At 36.9% G+C, this 18,031-nt stretch overlaps 1 protein-coding gene across 1 annotated transcript; it reads right to left on the reverse strand.

Annotated features, from left to right (window-relative positions):
• LOC118039781 (phosphatidylinositol 4-kinase alpha 1) lies at positions 1-16,678 on the reverse strand. Its single transcript, XM_035046579.2, has 26 exons — positions 15,423-16,678; positions 14,527-14,868; positions 14,283-14,444; positions 13,770-13,937; positions 13,446-13,604; positions 13,216-13,343; positions 12,792-13,098; positions 11,443-11,611; positions 10,998-11,215; positions 10,388-10,546; positions 10,092-10,274; positions 8,900-9,424; positions 8,432-8,791; positions 7,971-8,185; positions 7,244-7,415; positions 6,706-6,842; positions 6,406-6,556; positions 4,032-4,298; positions 3,466-3,543; positions 3,305-3,349; positions 2,527-2,699; positions 2,169-2,364; positions 1,664-1,804; positions 1,086-1,294; positions 594-755; positions 1-494 (listed from the first exon to the last, which is right to left on the reverse strand). The coding sequence occupies exons 1-26, from the start codon at positions 16,407-16,409 to the stop codon at positions 236-238; spliced, it is 6,072 nt and encodes a 2,023-aa protein (XP_034902470.1). The 5' UTR covers positions 16,410-16,678; the 3' UTR covers positions 1-235.
• Between the last annotated feature and the right edge of the window lie 1,353 nt (positions 16,679-18,031).

The raw sequence follows: 18,031 nt of genomic DNA on the forward strand, positions 1-18,031 counted from the left end.
GAACCATGAATTTCATTATGTATAGGATCCACAAACAGTATTCTTACAAACCGCACAAGTAATCCACCACCAGGTTACAAGGACTCAATTTTTAGAATTTTGCCGTTTTCCCAATATTTACCTCATCTCTCTGAAGTGCAAAACCCCTTGAAAAAATCACAGCTGTAAACCTACACAACAATTACAAAACTACAAGCAATCATGTACATTTACAATTATCTCTTTACGTTTCTATTTACTTCTCAATGCCTTGTTGAATATATTGTATCAAGTCATAGCCAGCAGTGGTCCACTTATTGTAGGCATCTGTGCACACACGGATCATGAAATTGGCAGCTTCACGCTCACTCATCTCAGGGTGAAATCTCCTGCGAAGATTTCCGATCGGGTCACCCCTACTGAAGCAAGGTAATCCACTGTCAAGCATCAACATCACAGTGTTGATTATCCCATCCATGTAGCGGCGGGCCGCCAGGTACCCCTTCACACACAAGCTGTTGACAAATGGTGGGAAACCAAACACTCACCCTATCAGAATCCTTGTCCATGAAAGCAGAAACAGGAGAGTATCCAAAAACAAGCACCAATCTTACCTTACAAATTGCAACCAAGTTTCACTCTTCATAACACCAGAGGGATCTAGTAATTGAGTCATCTCATGGCTCAGCTTGAAGTGCGCACTCTCAAAGCGCATGTTTCCACCAGGTGATGTTTCCAAGATAAAACCAAAATCAATGTGGACAAGCCTCCCCACGCTGCATTGGCATGAATGGCAGTGTTAAGTTGTCAATCTTCTCTCAAAATCCTAAACCTAATATTAAATTCTAGGTTTTCAAGAACTGGTTGTATTAGCTAAGCTACAAGGTAAAATGGGCGATCAATCGAGATAGTAAATGGATAGACAAGATAAAATAAAATTAATGACTTCTTTAATTTGTGTTTGGAATTATGTTTATTTTTTTCACTTCCCCCCCTTTTCTTTCCATATTGACTAGGATTGCATGTTTATGCATGAATGAACTAACATGACTCCCTACCCATTACAATTACTTTCCATAAAAATAGAAGAATAAAAAGATTTGTACTTGTCAAAAAGAAGATTCCCATTGTGTCTATCCTTCGGCTGAAGTAGAAGACTGGCAACTGCATAACCAGCACTGCTAATGATAAAATTCTTGCGTGCAGCTTCAAAACTAGGAGAGCCGACGGGCCCATGATCCTGTTGAAAGATCTCATACAAACCGCCATCTGTTGTTTCACCCATCTGACTTCTGCTTCGTGTTTTAGGCACAACCTGTGTGATTAAACATGGTTAGTAACATAAAAGCAATACACATACAACATTACAGAAGATTCTTTTAAAACAGCATAGATAATTTAGGATGGTAGGTTGAGCCTTGCCACATCAAAAGGGAATGGAAGGAGGACTAATATTTTGGGAAGTCTGATGTTTAGAGATTGGCTATTAGTCTTGAATTACAAAATTACCATTTCTGGAATGGCATTCCTAACTCTATATGAACATGTCTTGTTGGGACCGCATTCCACTCTAAATGGCAAACTGTGCTCTAGCTCTCATTCTGCATATTGTATTGAGTTGTATTCCAGGTAACATTGCACCAGACAAGCACAGCTAAAATAAAGGCTACAGACAAACACTGACCTCAATTATACCTCTCTCCGGGCCAGTTGGGAGGACACCATAAGGAAACAAGTAGAGATTAACTCCAACTGCATCAAATATATCTCTAAGGAGTGCTATCACTTGAAGGGCAAGAACATCCTGTCGACAATCATCTCCTACCTTGAAAAATGGAAAATGTCAATTAAGCCATCTATTATCATGCAGCTTAAATGAGAACCAAAACATAAAACTGACAAAATTTGGTTCACGAAGGAAGACGCATTTTCTATCATCCATGCCATTTATTCCATTCAAATCCAAAAGAATTTCTGCAAGCCTCATTAAATTATGTGATCAGAAACATAACATGGCCTGAAAATGGGAAACCCCTTTAGATAAATAATACATGTGCATATGGTTCATCATGTATATGAATTTGTTAATATCAGTGTCATTGGTGGTACATTCTATAGGGGATTTTATAACTAGAGTTTTTTTGGGTCCAAAAAAAATTTTAGTGACAGTGATCTATTCACAATCATACCTTGAAAATGCAAGCTTGGGGTTTTACATCATTCCGGTCCCCAAACCTATCAACCACATTAAATGTCACCATGATGGGAACTTTTGCTGCAGATTGTAAAGGTATTCCACTATCCACCCGGATACCCCTCACAAGCTTATTAGGAGCAGTTGGTAGGTAAAGGTCTTCCCCCTCCAATTCAATTTTCTCCAACTCCCTATTGTTGCAAGCCAAAGGGCAACATCAACAGCAAGATACAAGCCATAAACAGAGTGAGCTTAGGCATTAAGGTAGCTTTGGATTACTGTCACAAGACAAAAAAGACGGAGACAATGGGGACAACAGCATCCAAATGCTACCTAAGAGATTAGGGGTATACCTCTGAATACCAGCCCGGCGTTCTTCTTTAGGAAGTGGATAAAGAACACCAGATACAGATGTAACTTTATCAAAGAAATCAAATTCCCTTCGAAACAAGTCCAGGGCCTTGGGAGTGAAACCATCAATAATATGCTGATGAACAACTGGCAACAGTGCTTGGAAGGAAACATTCTGAAATAAAAGCATATATAAATCTAGTAGTTAAGCATGATGCACATGCACATGTAGCATCTCAGGAACAGCCCATATATCCTAGATATGAAAACACCCTAGATTGTACATACATCAACAAAAGGTGACACTTATCTCAAGTAATCCAATGTGACATGGTTGTTTACAGAGCAGGTTGTGATTGCAAAACTTGCTATTAATATTCACCAACCACCTGTAGTGTCCTGTGTTTTAGCATATGTATATACATTTTCCTAATGCCAAAAACCTCCTGACACAATGCACCATTAAGACCAGGCTCCTCAAAAACCAAATATGACAAATACACACATACAGTAAGGGAGCAGTGTAAGGTGGTATCTCTCAAGCCTTTCCTCTGATCCCTTTCATATATTGTGGAACTCTTGTATTCTACTGGGTCAAATGAACAAAATTCGAACTAATAAACTTATATCCCACTTGGGACACATGCCTAACCTTACATATAAAGTATCCATGCATAAAGGGGTCATTACTATTCACAGTTTCTGTGGTGTCAAGAGTAATGCTTAGATTATGTCTAAAGGGAAGAGTTCTGGTTGACTAAAAGTAAAACCTATATATACCTTTCCAGAAGAAGCTTCCTTTGATTCTGATGTAAACGTTTCACCCTGCCATGCATAAGAAACTCACGACTTATAGAAACCGAGAGAAGAGAATATAAGACTATTATATGTTAGTAACTAGCAGACATTTCAGCCACACAAATCCATGAATCTTTCCACACCTGCAAATTCCATATCAGAATATGGGCAAATACATCACTTCTCTGAGCTGCTCTGAGTAAATATCCTTCTACTAACCTCTGCAAAAATAATATAAGCACAGATCCAGTGAATATGAAGATACTTGCGTATTTGTGGTGGCAGTATTAAAATCCCATTCTCAAGAAAGGACTAGTATGTAATCCCTGTCTCAATTCTGGAGCTTTATAAGGTTAAATAGACAAACTAGACCCTACTGATCCAACTCCCCATCAAACTGATTGTCCACAATTCCACTAGTATAGATGAGAGGTTACAATGAGTAAGAGGCTAAAGGTCGGTGAGGATAAAAGATGTTTACAAAAGAAGTTTTTCCCCTTTTAAAAAAATAAAAATAAATTTTTGCCTTGGTTTGCTTATCTCATGCAACATAAATCGATATGAACTATACAGGTTCGAATTGATTTGATATGCCCATCCTCCACCTCACTAGAACCCCTCTTTTAGTATAGGGTTAGGGCTTCCCCAACCAAGCCTGAACTGAAAAATTAAAATAAACCCAAATGGCAAGATTCATTAGATAACCCACCCCGTCATCATATCGCAAAGACTGCACTAGCTGAGGCATAAAGAAGGTCACTCGTTCTGGAGGATAAGACTCCAAAACTCTAAGAACATATGCCATCACACGTGGATGACCCTTGTATGCAGGAGTCAGGAACTCAAGTGCTTGTGTGATTGAACAAGCAGCCCAGTGAGGCAGTTGTTGCAAAAGCACTGAATCTTCATCAACAGCCTTTGGGGTGACAAAAAATGGCAATGCTTCAGGTATGCAGCGGAGGTCCAAAATATGTGACTGCAATGGAAACACCAGAAAAATTAAAGACGGCTGGCATCACCAATGGGCAACATAAATCATTCCCATTCCAACTTTCCACAAAACTAAAGAAGAATATCCTTGCTTATAGATGATATTTACAAACAAAATTATTAGAGTAATTTAGAGTTAGGCAAGAATAATCGCCAAAAAAATTTTATCAAAAAAAAGATAAAAGATCACATTTCTTCATCACTCTTTATCAAATCATTGGTTTTGAATTAGCCAGGGGCACTGAGTTTTAACTTCAAATTAAAACAATAAATAAGGCCATTTCAGTGGTGTCAAGAGGTGTGGAGGCGCTTGCCTAGGCACTCTAGCAAGGCCACAACACCTTTATTAGCCTTGAACGATGAATTTCAATGAAGCATTGCCTAAGCGAGCGCCTCGTGAGTGGGCGTTAGGCGTTAAAGAGAGCGCCTGGTTGAAATACTTCTTTTTCTATTGGATTTTTCTTTTTTTCTTCTTAATTGATTTATGTTTTGACCTATTTGTCCATTTTTTAATTTACCACAAGAAACAACTTAGGGGCATTTTTATAAAAAACAAAGATTAGGGTAAAAAAAGAATAAAAAATCATTAATGTGGGAGATAAGGACACTTGAAGAGAAACACCAACCACACTTTATGTTGAACAGAGTCAACGAACAACAACACAAGTACAAAACAAGAAAGCATGGATGAAGATGTTTTTAAAGATTAATGAATAACGATGATGATATTTAAGTTTGCTTTTTAATCTATTTGACTACTTTAAATTATCTTATTTTGTTTTAAGGGTGAAAAATATAACTTTATATGACTATGTTATGCTATTTTATATTTCCTTTCGATTTTCTAATAATCTAATCTTAATTGGGAAGATATATATTTTAGATTTATATAATATAATATTATACATATTATATTTTTTAATCTATATCATATCGCCTTGGTTCATTCATGCAAGCGCTTAGGCGTGCGCCTAGTGCCTCAGGCATTTTACAGGCCTGGCACCTTTTAGCTCCTTTTGCCTTTGACAACACTGGGCCATTTCAACCCAACTTAGCTGATACAAGCTTAGCATGCTCCAATCCAAAGAGGCAAAACACTTCTACACCAAGGTATCAAAAAGGATGCACGACAATGAAATGCTACAAAAAAATGAATGCGATGATATCAACCTTACACTAGAGCACCTAATAAACAAGAGATGCAAACTAACTCTACTATCAATTGCTGAATTTGCCCCTGGTCTTGGGTTTGTTAAATTTGTATAGTTATTAAATGATATAAGGTTCAACTCATCACTGATAATTAAGGGATACTTTAAGCCAAAAAAAAACATTGTTGTTTGAGTCATGTTTTAGGATCTAGACTTCAAATTTATATATCAAAGGAAATCATGATGTTTTAATGGGCAAAAATCCTAAAGAAAATCAAATACCCATGGACAGTAGAAGAATAGAAGAGATTCAGGAGGGAAAAAATGAATCAGGTTCTAACCAAAAATGAACAAGAAGAAAAAAGAACGAAAGAATAAGAAAGAACAAACAAATTATGGCCAAACAAGACAAAAACAAGATGCTATAAAAAAACAGAAGATCTAAAAAACATCAATGATACTTCAAAATGAAAGAAATTAAACAATAACTAGAACATTAGGAAAAATGTAAAAATGAAAACAAGATACCATAAAAATACCGAAGATCACTTTAGCAAAAATGTAAATAAAGCAAGTGCAGCAGAATAGAGATCCCATCTGCAAGCACGGCTTAAAAAATTTAAATATTCTTGTTTCCGGTTTTTATATAATATTTCCACTTCATAGTCTAAGAAAATGATAGCAGATCATTTAGTGGCACAGAATTAAACATGAAGTCTCGTACTTTCCACTTTCCAATGGTTCAAATTGATTTTTAACTAGTTCCCAATAAGCTTTTATACTTCCACACTCCATAAGAACCACTCAAAAGATGATTTTCCTAAATGATATAATCTTCTAACCAACAATTAAATTACAAATGTTAATTCTTATTCAGGTGTTTCATATCATCAGTTCCTTGCAATTTTACACCCCTGCTAATTAAGATATGGCAATACATACCTGAACTAGTTGAGTTACTTCAGCTTTCACATTAGTATTTGTTGGGAACCTCGAGACCAAGCATAAGGCAATCCTTGGATCCACAGAGAAGGCAGTCCTAGCATATTCAATCCATTTCTCTAAGCTGATTTTTGGCCAAGATGTATTTTCCCTTGAAATGGAAACACAAAAGGAGCAAGATCTTAAGAAACTAATGGCATGCCTTATGATGAAAAAACCTCCATGAAAGTTGGTATAAGAACATCTTCAAAAACTAGGCAACAGAATATTAATTTATTGCATAGAATTGTGAAGGTTTACTTAGAGTTAGTAGGTTGTGCCCAAACTTCAAGCCTATCAGCTTCATTCTGGCATAGCATTAAAAGAAGCTGCCTCCGTTTTTCTCTTCCTGCAGCATAGTTCTCCATCTGGCCCCATACAGGGTGATACTGATCATTCTGTAATCACTTCTTTTTATTAATCCACTAATACAATACAAAGGCAAGCTCCGAGATTCAAACAACTATTGAAGCTGCCCCCAACACACAAAAAAAAAGGTCATATATTGTATCTCCACATTTCTGTTTTAGGAGATCCACAAAAGGTTATCCAAAATTGTTTTACATATAGGATTACATGAGTTTACTAGATTATTTGAAAAATGGAATAAAGTGTTTTTGAAGTGCCTAGAACTTCCACTTCAGTAGATGGATGTGAAAAAAGCACATACATTTAGAACCATAGGATAGTGATAAAAAAATTGGATGAGGATCTATACAAGTATTAAAATGTGGAAGAAGTATGTCTTAGATCTATGCATGGCGATTGATTCCACATGCAACAAATGCAATAATCTTACCATATCAACCGAATAAGTCCCATTCTCATGCCCCCTTCCTCTTGCATCAGACTGACCATCATTAGAAATATAGTGAACAAATAGGGAGACAGATCGAGCCTCACTATGGGCAAAATTCACATTGTTTGCATCAAACCATCCAGGCTCAAAAGCAAACCAACCCAAACAGGCCCTGAAACATGCACCAAACATGATTTCCAATCCTCAAATGACGCAACACGTAAAGCATTTAATCATCATCAATAAAGAACTTTGAAACCAAACCAATAGTGCTCCCAAGCCAACCTAGTTAACTCAGGCATTGGAGGTGTCTAGCAGAACCACAAAAATATTGGTTAAGCAACAATGCAACAGATAAGGCCACTAACAAAGTAACTGAGAATACCATCCTCGTCGACATTTCCTTTTGCAGGAAAATAACCAGCACATTGACCTACTTCAATAGTTTTCCAAATCCCCTACCCCGACCAACACACAAGCACACAAAAAAATAAACCAATCATAGAGACCCCAATCCTCAATCACCAAAAGATTCCATTTTCAGATTATTTCATTCTTTTCACTTTTCAGTACTTTTTCTTTTTTCCTTTTTTTAATTTTTTTATTAGCAGATTATTTCAAATATATGATACAACTTTCTTCTTTCAGTTACTAGGGGCTGAGTAAACAGTCATTGAAGCATAAAGAGAATATGCAGCAAATTTGAAGTGCAGTCAATGGAAGTGACCTATAAATACGATCTTCCAGCAGTTGAAGCCCTGTTTTGAAATTCTGCAAATTGCCTTGGGAATGACATGAACAGAACTTGAGACCAAGAAGCATGATAGTGAAAAAAGTGCCAGTAGCTGCTGGATGGCATGAAAAGTTCCAGGGAGATTTGGTTGTCCCCTGCAACAACCGGCCAAGAAGCAAGAGTTGCTCAACACTATTGTGTCGAACTACCTGTACAACACCAAACCACACAGTATTTTAATGGAATAGGAAAACTATTTGCTTATTGCTGCAAAACAAATACAACTGATATATAAATTTAATGTTAGTATCTAACTCTAGTGTGCAAACTCCTGCATGTGAATACTGAATACCACTAAAAAACACATTATCCCACCTAGAATGCATTCCAATAAATACAAAAGAATGAAAACTGATAACAGAATATGTAACTGCCAATTATAAATAATTCCTAACCTCAAAACGGTCAATGAAGAATCCAACCCATATTCTATGTGCCATTATTTGTTCGACAGGATCAATTTCAGGCTGCGATTCAGGTTCCCCAGGGGCTAGCTGAGGTCTCAGTTTTGCAGTGGGTCCAGAATACTTCACTTCATGAGCAAAAACTCCTCGTTTTGTATCAATTGTCCATAACCAGGCATCCACTAGCTCTGCAAGCACAAGAGAACCGAGTTGCGGAGCTGCAGAAACCAACCAAGTCCAAATGAAAACACCAGCTTCCATCGAATCAGGTGTAGAAATATACGCTGGACACCAGCAAAGAAGACGTAGAAGTTGAGCAAAGCCTTCTACGTTTGATTTTGACTCGGAAGCCTAGCACCAAAGAATAAATCAAACAGATGAAAGAGAAAAGGTAAGACCCAAAAGTAGTTGAGCTTAACAGCAAGGAAATCAATGACAAGATGGGGAGCATCATTTTACCAGATTTGAGAGAAGAAATGCAGTGGCCTGAGAACATGTATCACGAAACTGTGACTTGTCCACTTCCCCACCTTTTTCTGCAACACTGACAAATTGCTGAAGAAGATGCACAAACTTATTAAGTAGCATCTCATTAAATGCATCATCCTCGGCTGGTGGTTGTTGAGAAAATGCTCCAGATATCAACCTTTGAAGACCACCACCAAAACCTGTTGGTGTGCCACCAGATTGAAATCCACCAATGCTATTATACAACCTTCTCATGCCTGCAATTTCTCCAGTATGGTTGCATTTAACTGTTGCACTGACGATACCAGTACTGAGCACCTCCAAGTTGAAAGCTTCCGTCGATTTGAAGTTTGCTCCTGAAGCAGCTGCTGCAGCAGCCATGACTGCAGGAATGTTAGCTGTTCGTATGCCAGTCCAATCATTTTTACCATTCCCAATCTGTATCTCAGTTAAAAGAGAAACAACATCAGTTGTATGTTGCGTTCTCTGCCACGTATTTGCCTTGCAAAGCTTTTCCTACAGTGTTTGGAACCACAAACAAAGGAACAAAAACCCATAAGAAAACGAAATAAACACAAGTAATTTTAATGAAAAGTGGAAACTCTATAAAATAAACAAGATCATCCTCATCAAACATCAAGAAGCTTAATTTCCATAAAAATATTCAAAAGGATTTACAATGAAATGCAGAACTAAACAAAATTCCAGTAAGTCAAGGAAAGTAGTACTTGTAATTCATAGGCAGCTTATATAAAAAACCAGTAGGTCACCCAAAATAGGGAGGGGACCATCCAAACTGAGTGCATCTTAAAAAGAAAATGTGACTACATCTGAAATTCACACTTTACTCCAAGCAAATCTTTGATAATTATTGAGATACCAAATGTTTATCATCAAAATATATAACCATTGAGAAAACAGATTAATAATTGATCATTGCCAACTGTCAATACTATAGAAGGGAAACTTCTGTTTCGCATAACCGCATAACCATTTGACTAGTATAAGACCTTGTTTAAATGAAGCATGACACAAGCATACAAGAGAGCATGCATGATTCTGACTAAATTGCAAGAAATATCAGAAAAAACTCGAGCACAACAGCTTTGTCACAGACATTCACATAGCAAATAAAGAAATCAAAATCAACTTCATCTGATTGTGGAGATATTGTAAAACCAACCTGAAGCAGACCTTGGCTAGTGCATGGAGCATATGAAAGTGATATGCTGATCCATTCCCTCACAATCCTTTGGTACAAAGAACGAATAGACGCTATCAAAGCAGGATCATTAATAACCGTAGAAGGTGAGTCGTTGTGAACTGAAAAAAGCAGGGAGTCTAAACAAGATGAATTCCACAAAACCTGCATATATGTAGTTCCGTTTCTTCCATATAAGATGAGGGAAGTTGTGGATCACAGGAAAAAAGGAAAAACAAAAGACAATCTAATGCAAACAGCATTACTGAACAACATACCTGAGGAAACTTATCTCTAAGCTGAGTCAGCAAGCTTACAGAAGTATCTCGAATGTGTTCCTCCCTCTGAGACATGCTTTTTATAAGAAAACAGGCATGGGAGAAAAGTGTTGATTCTCTAACATTGGCTTCATTGCCTGTTTCAGTTATTCGATCTTCCTGAAACCATATCAAAGCATTAATGATGTTCACAATGTGATAAGAGGGGAAGAAAGCAGTAAGCAAAAATCATATTACAAGGTAAAGGTACCATTTCTATATCTACTACAAAGAACAGTCCCAGTGAAACAAGAAATCAAAAGTCACTTAGTGTCACACTTGAAAATCATCCACGGCTATAGGAGCAAATTTGTTTCATTTTAAACAAAGTATGAGAACAAAAATGATATCACTAGTTGTCTCACTGAAGTGAAGTCCTGGGAGGAAGAATTATAGGGATTATAATTGGCACTTTACAGAGAAGATACAGGGATGCATTATTACAAAATTTACACCTTCCTTACAATAAATAAGCACTATAGGGAAGAATCAACTTTCCCTGCATGAGTAGAAATACAAATGGAAGGGCATTGCCAGAGAAAGGCTTTAAATGGAATGAATTGAAAAATACCAGCCAGAATACTGCTGCTTCAAACGCCCTATGAACAATAGCTGTTAAACATTGGAACACAGCCGGTATGAGATTTGGAGTTTTTAGATACTCAAAGACACAGCTGAAGGAACTTCTAGAAGCACTCAAACTAGCAACACCATTAAGGATGCCGCCATTGCTGCTGAAGCGTATTATCTCCAAAAATGCTACAGCAAGAAGGTAGGTTGCCTTCACACCTGTAAAACCAATGTGCAAACAACACACATGATTGGGACACCAAAATTAAAGCTGACTTGAAAATTTATATTTCATGAACATTAACAAGGAAGATTCCACCAAATAAGGTCCTTAAACAACCAAATTTTCAAGATGACTAAAGAAAGATGCATAAAGATGAAAACAATTAAACACCACCAGAATCACAAATTTAAAGTGCAACAACATGCTAAGAAATCTATAGAACCTGAAATTGTGCTCATAGCTGCAATATCAACTCTGCCACCTAGAGCAGCTGAAAGAGCAGATCTTTGGGTTGAAGCTGCTTTCTCATTGCCACTGCCCCGACGACTTCCAGGATTGTGAAGGGCATTGAGTTCCAATTCATCTTCGAGCCATTTTACTGAGCTAACAACCTGGAATACACAATTATGTCAAACTCAAGTAAGTGTAAAATCCATAGAAATGCTCTCTAAAATAGTTAGAGTTGGAGTGATATAATTAAGAACGAAAGTAAAGCAGGCCAATTCAAAAGGCAGAACTTCTTAATCAATCCAAAATCAATTAAGATATTAAGGAAGGCAATACTTTAGAGTGCAAAAGCATATATAGCAAAAAGATTCTAGTTTGATAGTGAAAAGGAAACCACTTCAAGTTATCGGTTTTATATTTAATCCATAAATGCCCAGTATATAGTAATTGACACACTAAACACCTTACCATCAAAATGATGATCTTAACCCAATTTCTTACGAGTCTCAGATTACTACAATCTACAAGACAAACAAAAAATTGATCTTCTTGTACAGTTGATATTAAACATTGGTCATCTTGCAGGACAAAAGTCCTATTATTAAAACTGGCATGGTGATAAAGAAGAAACATATGCATGAAAGAAGAGAGAAATACTGACAGACTAACAACCTCCCTAATTTGAATAGTAAACCCATTCACCAGGGCCTCTCCTGATACCCAAAAAAAAAAAGGAAGGAAGGAAGGAAGAAAAGAAAAGAAAAAACAGAAACATAAATATATGAATAAATGGAAAACCAATATAAGCAGAACTTAAACATATTGCAATCATTAAAATTCTTGTCAGAAGACATTAGAGTTGTGTATCTACCAATATCAGACAATGTTGTTCCAATTCAGATACATTTCACTATAATTTACAATTTATTCAGAAAACGATCAATTCATTTGCAAACTCAGGTCACTGTAAGTGGCCCCATTATAAAATTGCAAAAATAACATACTTTTTTTTTCCTATTTAATTGTTCTACCAAGGGTGATGTAGAGCCATGTTCTAGCAACGTTACTTTACATGCAATCTTGTGTTAACTTTTCATAGGTTCAGTTAAAGTCATGTCAGGGGCAAAAATTTAAAAAAAAAAAAAAAAAAAAAAAAAAAAAAAAAACTGATTAGTAGAGCGTGTAACATATGCATTTCAGAACAGCAATTTGTTGCAGCAACTTATAAAATTAAACAAACTAAGAAAAAACAAGTTGATGGCATTTGGCACTATTTCAAAGCAAACAGGAAAAATATTATTAGTAAATAACAAATCATTTAGTAACCTTTTGCAATCAACTTACTAGGGGAGGAGTCCCTTGAGCAATTCGCTGAACAGCAGACGACCACTGTGCATTCCACATGTATGGTCCACCCACTGCTTGAAGAGCAATTGTGCCCATGCTTCCCACACTGTTCAGTGTAGTTGAAACTGACTTTGTTGGTTGTTGAATTTTCTGAATTGGAGGTGCTAGACCAAAAAGAGCAACATAGAACCACAGGTTGCGGAACAATTTCAAGAGTGATGGTTCCACATCCACAGCGGGATCGAAATCAGAGCATATTTCAGCAACAGCAACAAGCAGAGGTCCTAGAAAATCTGCTCCACTCCTGCAACAATTGGAGTACCAGGCAGAACAACACCAGAAACACAATGCAATGAGGGAAAATAATTTGTGTGGTAGGAAAATAAAACAAGAGATTCCACATAAAGAAAAAGATATCTACCTTCCACTTTTAGATTCAGCAGCCAGGCCTACATCTGAACACAGAGATAGCAATCGATGACGATAGTCTGAACGCAATTTCTTATTTTCAAGCCTGCTAGCAATCAGAAGAAATCCTGCAGGAAGAGTCTAGAATGTGATGGAACAAGTGAGCCACCATATGATAAGATAAACCACCATCAACCATCTTAAAGACATTATACATGACTGATCATTATAAACAATGCATACCTCAACACGTTCTGTGGTGGCTTCTGCTGCCAATATTTTGCTTTCAGCAGACCCTACACTTGATAGTTTACTTAAGTAACTTCTTGTCATAAGAACAACTGTCTCACGATATGACTTCTCAAAACCTAAACTTGCAATTCGAGAAACGGCATCAAGAAGCTGCAAGAAGTTAAGGAGAGAAAGAAGTTAGATAACATGCCTCCAAATTAAGATGCAAAATAGTAAATTACCAATTGAAATGGCCACCAATAAAAATGAACGAGTAGATACAAGCAAATAAAATCTATATCAGATAATAAATTGCTCCAAAGACAGATTCCATACTCGAAGTCGCAATAAACCAGGAGTTGAAGCTTCGCCCTCTTCCAAGCTTTCAATAAAAAGTGGCAAAATCATGTCTACCACTTCAGACTTGTTAACGGAAACAGTCAAATCAGCAAGCAAGCGAATAACATTAAGCTGCACAGCAGGAACTCCCTGCTTCTTCTCAACCTGAAAATCAGCACAACTAGTAAACAGAGAATGAATTTGAAAAAGGGATCGCTAAAAAATTGGAAACTCTGAACTAGGGCGTGAAGGTTTCCATGATTAAGAGGTTATAATCCTAGCGAGCAAACAACTTCTGTTACTGTCATTATAATCTCACCCCAAAAAAAAAAGGATGAGAACATTTTGATGTTCTCATTCATAGTGAATATAAGAATAATTAAGAAAAAGAAACAAGATATGCCCTCCCAAATTAACTTGGACAAGCAGACAGGCACAGAGAAAGTGTCCGTGATTTGTATATCAAAGTTATGGATGCATTAGAGCCTGTTGCTTGTAATATTAACCAACCTGTTCATCATAATCATTTCGTTCACGTATGCTGGAGGCCAAACCAGAGATGAAAGTGTCTACAGGAGCCCGATCCTTTGTCCAGCCAGATTCAATTATCTGACAACTTGTCTTCATGACAATCTCAAACATTACTCCCTGACTGCCACCCCAGGTATCAGCCTGTTACAATTGGAATGAACAACATTACAGACCATGTTGCATGCTTGTACAAGCAAAATTGGAAACTATCCATAACACATACCTGTGCACATGCAGCCAGCACAAGCGGCTTAAGGCGAATAAGCAGGACTCGCATTGGCTGACCTCCTCTGGTTACCGCGATTTGTGCAATCCCACCAAGCAATGAGCTGAACAGCTCTTCACAAATTCTCAGCTTCCGCCACACTGAGAACAAACAGGCTTCTGCAGCATCCATCAACAATGCCAGAGTCTCAAGCACCAACCTCTTGGATGTCTTGCCATCCACATCAAGAGATGCAAGACTCTGAACTTTCATCCTGGCTGCAGCTTGATAGACAGAAAGTTTTGCACTGACTCTTGCTTTTAAAAGTTGTCCCTGTTCATTCCAGTCCCGTTTCCGTATCTGCCAACATAACCAATTTTCCCCTATCAACCCTTAAATTCAACAATTTTGTTATTTATATTCCCTGCTACAGTACGAGGTCACAAGCACACTCATTTATCACACACACACACACACACATGTGCTTACACGCATGCATACACGCAAATAAAACTAGCCCAGACATTTATATCCCCAAATGCATGCAAATATGAATAGAGAGAACCCATAACCGATTTCCTATTTCAAGCTTTTACTGTGACAAGTTCCCAATCCATGGTTTCTCCTGAGAGAAACCTCTTGTGTTAAAATGTAACAGTGAATCCAAAATCAATTCATCATATAAGCATGCTTAGCTTCACACGCAGCCAATAAATACCCAAAAATATCAATGATTAAATTTTTCCAGTGGAATGCACTAAAAGCACCTTCATACACTTGTACCCTTGCCACTACTAAGTTTCCCTTGCCTTTCCTCAATGTATTCCATTTATCTTTCCTCTGAAACACATTAAGAACCATTCCCACACACACAAAAACAACAATAATATGATAATGATAGCGGCAGTATTTACCTTCAAAAATGCAGAGAGAGATTGAAGCTGCTTCTTAGCAATTAACCTAACTTGATCCAAAAGCTTGTTGTCTATCCTAGCACAATCCAAAACAAGTCCAATCAACTTGAATGCGATCTCCTGCTTCTCCAATCCCTCCACACTCTCTTCCTCGAATGAAGCCACTTGTTGCCTACTCAATACCCCACCTCCATCAAGTCCCACCCCCATTGTCTCCAATCCACTCTTCCACGTGACTCCACTCCCATTCGCCACAACTGTCGTCAATGCACTCGACGAAGATACTGACATTTGACTCAAATCATTCACCATACTCGAAATCTCATTATGGGCACTGTAACTACTATTATGACTATTCACATTATTGCTCAATGGAGAACTCTGTGACGAAGATGTTCCAGAATTCATCCCAATTCGTTCACTAGGTGACGACGGCACCTGTACGGGCAGGTTAAACTGATCTAAAAGACACGTAATCAACTTCTCTCCATCCTCCGGCAAAATTGGAACAAAATTCTTCGTTAACGCAATCAAGAAAACCCTAGAAATCGCCGAACTCTCCCAATTCTCACCGGCATTGTTCCCGATCGCAGCCACGACAACTTCTCCAACAAGTCCGGCAACATCGACAGCGAAATCCGGATCCAATTCGGCCGACTTTGAGACGTACGCCAGGAAATCGGTGAAAAAGGACGCGATCGAGTCGTTGGGGAATGATTGTGGCCAGAAGGAAGGGTGAAACGAGATCGGAATTGAGCGATAGAAGGTGAGGATTAGTGATTTTGGAAGGTTATCGGTGTGGTCGAGGGTTTTGGAGAGGAATCGAGAAATCGCAAGGATTGCATTGATCTGTGAGTGAGAAACCCTAGGCGATCCGGCTAAGAGAACCTCCGGTTGAGGACAGCGATTGCATAGCCAAGTCAATTTGTCAGCGAATTGTGCAGGGTTCTGTGAAATTAGGTCGCATAGCTCGATCAACGACTCCATTGTGAGAGAGACGGAGAATTAAATTGATTGATTTTTGTACGATTTACAGAAACATACTTGATGTTATTATGCCAGATAGAGGGAATGCGCGTGCTTTTAAGGCTTGATCTTGTCTTTAGGGTTTATATGGAGGAAGGAGGCGGGGTGATAGGTGAAAGAGAAGGGAGGAGATGGAGAGGTAAGGTTGCTGTTGGTTTTGTTTCTCTTATTGTTGCTTCTGCCATTGTTTTCTCTTTCATCTTCGCTCCCTCGCTCCCTCGGAAGTGTGGATGTCCGTTTTTTTTTTGTTTGATAAACTTACATTCATACCCTCTAAGTATCCCAAATGTTTCCATTTAGTCTCGATCTACAAGATATTTCCTCGTTTATTCTAATGGAAAATGTATTAGCTTTTCATATACTTGATGTTAGCGTTGTGGTGCACGTGGTAAATGAGTTTATTTTCTACGTCTTCTAATTATGCAAGAGGGTATAAGAAATTATTCATCGAAAGCACCAGTTTGGACACCGAAACTCGACTAAAAAATCTGATTTTTATATGCAAAAAATCAATATATATTATTTTTATTGTTAAAATTGTAGGAAAAAATAGGTTATTAGAGCCTTGTTTATTTGTACAAAAATATTTTTCTTAGAATTATTTTTTCATTTATTGAAATCTAAATTTGTGATAGGATCTTGATCAAATAATATAAATATTTAAGATATAAAAATGATGTCTTGTACTAGAAATATCTAAATTATTTTATAAGATTTATATCATATTTAATTTATTTATTTAAACAAATTAAATTATATAAACGTTTAGATTATCTTACATGGGAATTGTAGTGGTCCAGTTTTATTTTATCTTGCTTTTGCATGAGACATTCTACCTTGGTTGGACTATAAAATTCACTTCACCGGCAAAACATTTATATGAAATCATATGAATTATATTATAAGAAAAAAAAATAGAAAATAAAGTGAATTTTATTTTACATCAAACATAAATAACTTTATTTGTGATGAAATAACCAACATCATAAAATAAATTATTTTTCAAATGATTTATTTTTTCTATAAATAAAATGGATTTATGTTTGCAAATGTTGGTTATGTACACTTATGATATGGTATATCATGTTGTGCATGGCTCACAAAATAAGAATTTATTGTTTTTTACATAGTCTAAGAAAATATTTAAGAGTATTAAAGCGGTTATTTTTTAAAGTATTTTTTGTTTGGAAATATATTAAAATAATATTTTTTAAATTTTTCAAAAAAAATATTTTTAATATCAACATATTAAAACAATCTAAAAATATAAAAAAAATTAAACACATTTTTTTAAAATTTTCTTGAAAAACCATTTAGAACTCGATTCAAAACGCATCTAAGCCTCGAAGTGGAGGGAAAATGTTATGCACGTGACTATGATGAAGAGTTTGGTGTGAAAATAGACGACTGTTAAATGAAGGGATGATATTGAATCAATCGTGATAAATAAGTGGTTTTGCTGAAGTCTCCGATAAACGAGGGACGAAACTGAAATATATTTGATAGCTGTAGAGTCTGATCATAGATTACCCTTTTTCTCGCTGTTTCTGTTTCAGGTTTTTTTTTTATAGCTGCGAGGCGTC

Source organism: Populus alba, chromosome 4 (genome assembly GCF_005239225.2).
Source record: "Populus alba chromosome 4, ASM523922v2, whole genome shotgun sequence".
In the NCBI taxonomy this organism is placed as follows: domain Eukaryota; kingdom Viridiplantae; phylum Streptophyta; class Magnoliopsida; order Malpighiales; family Salicaceae; genus Populus; species Populus alba.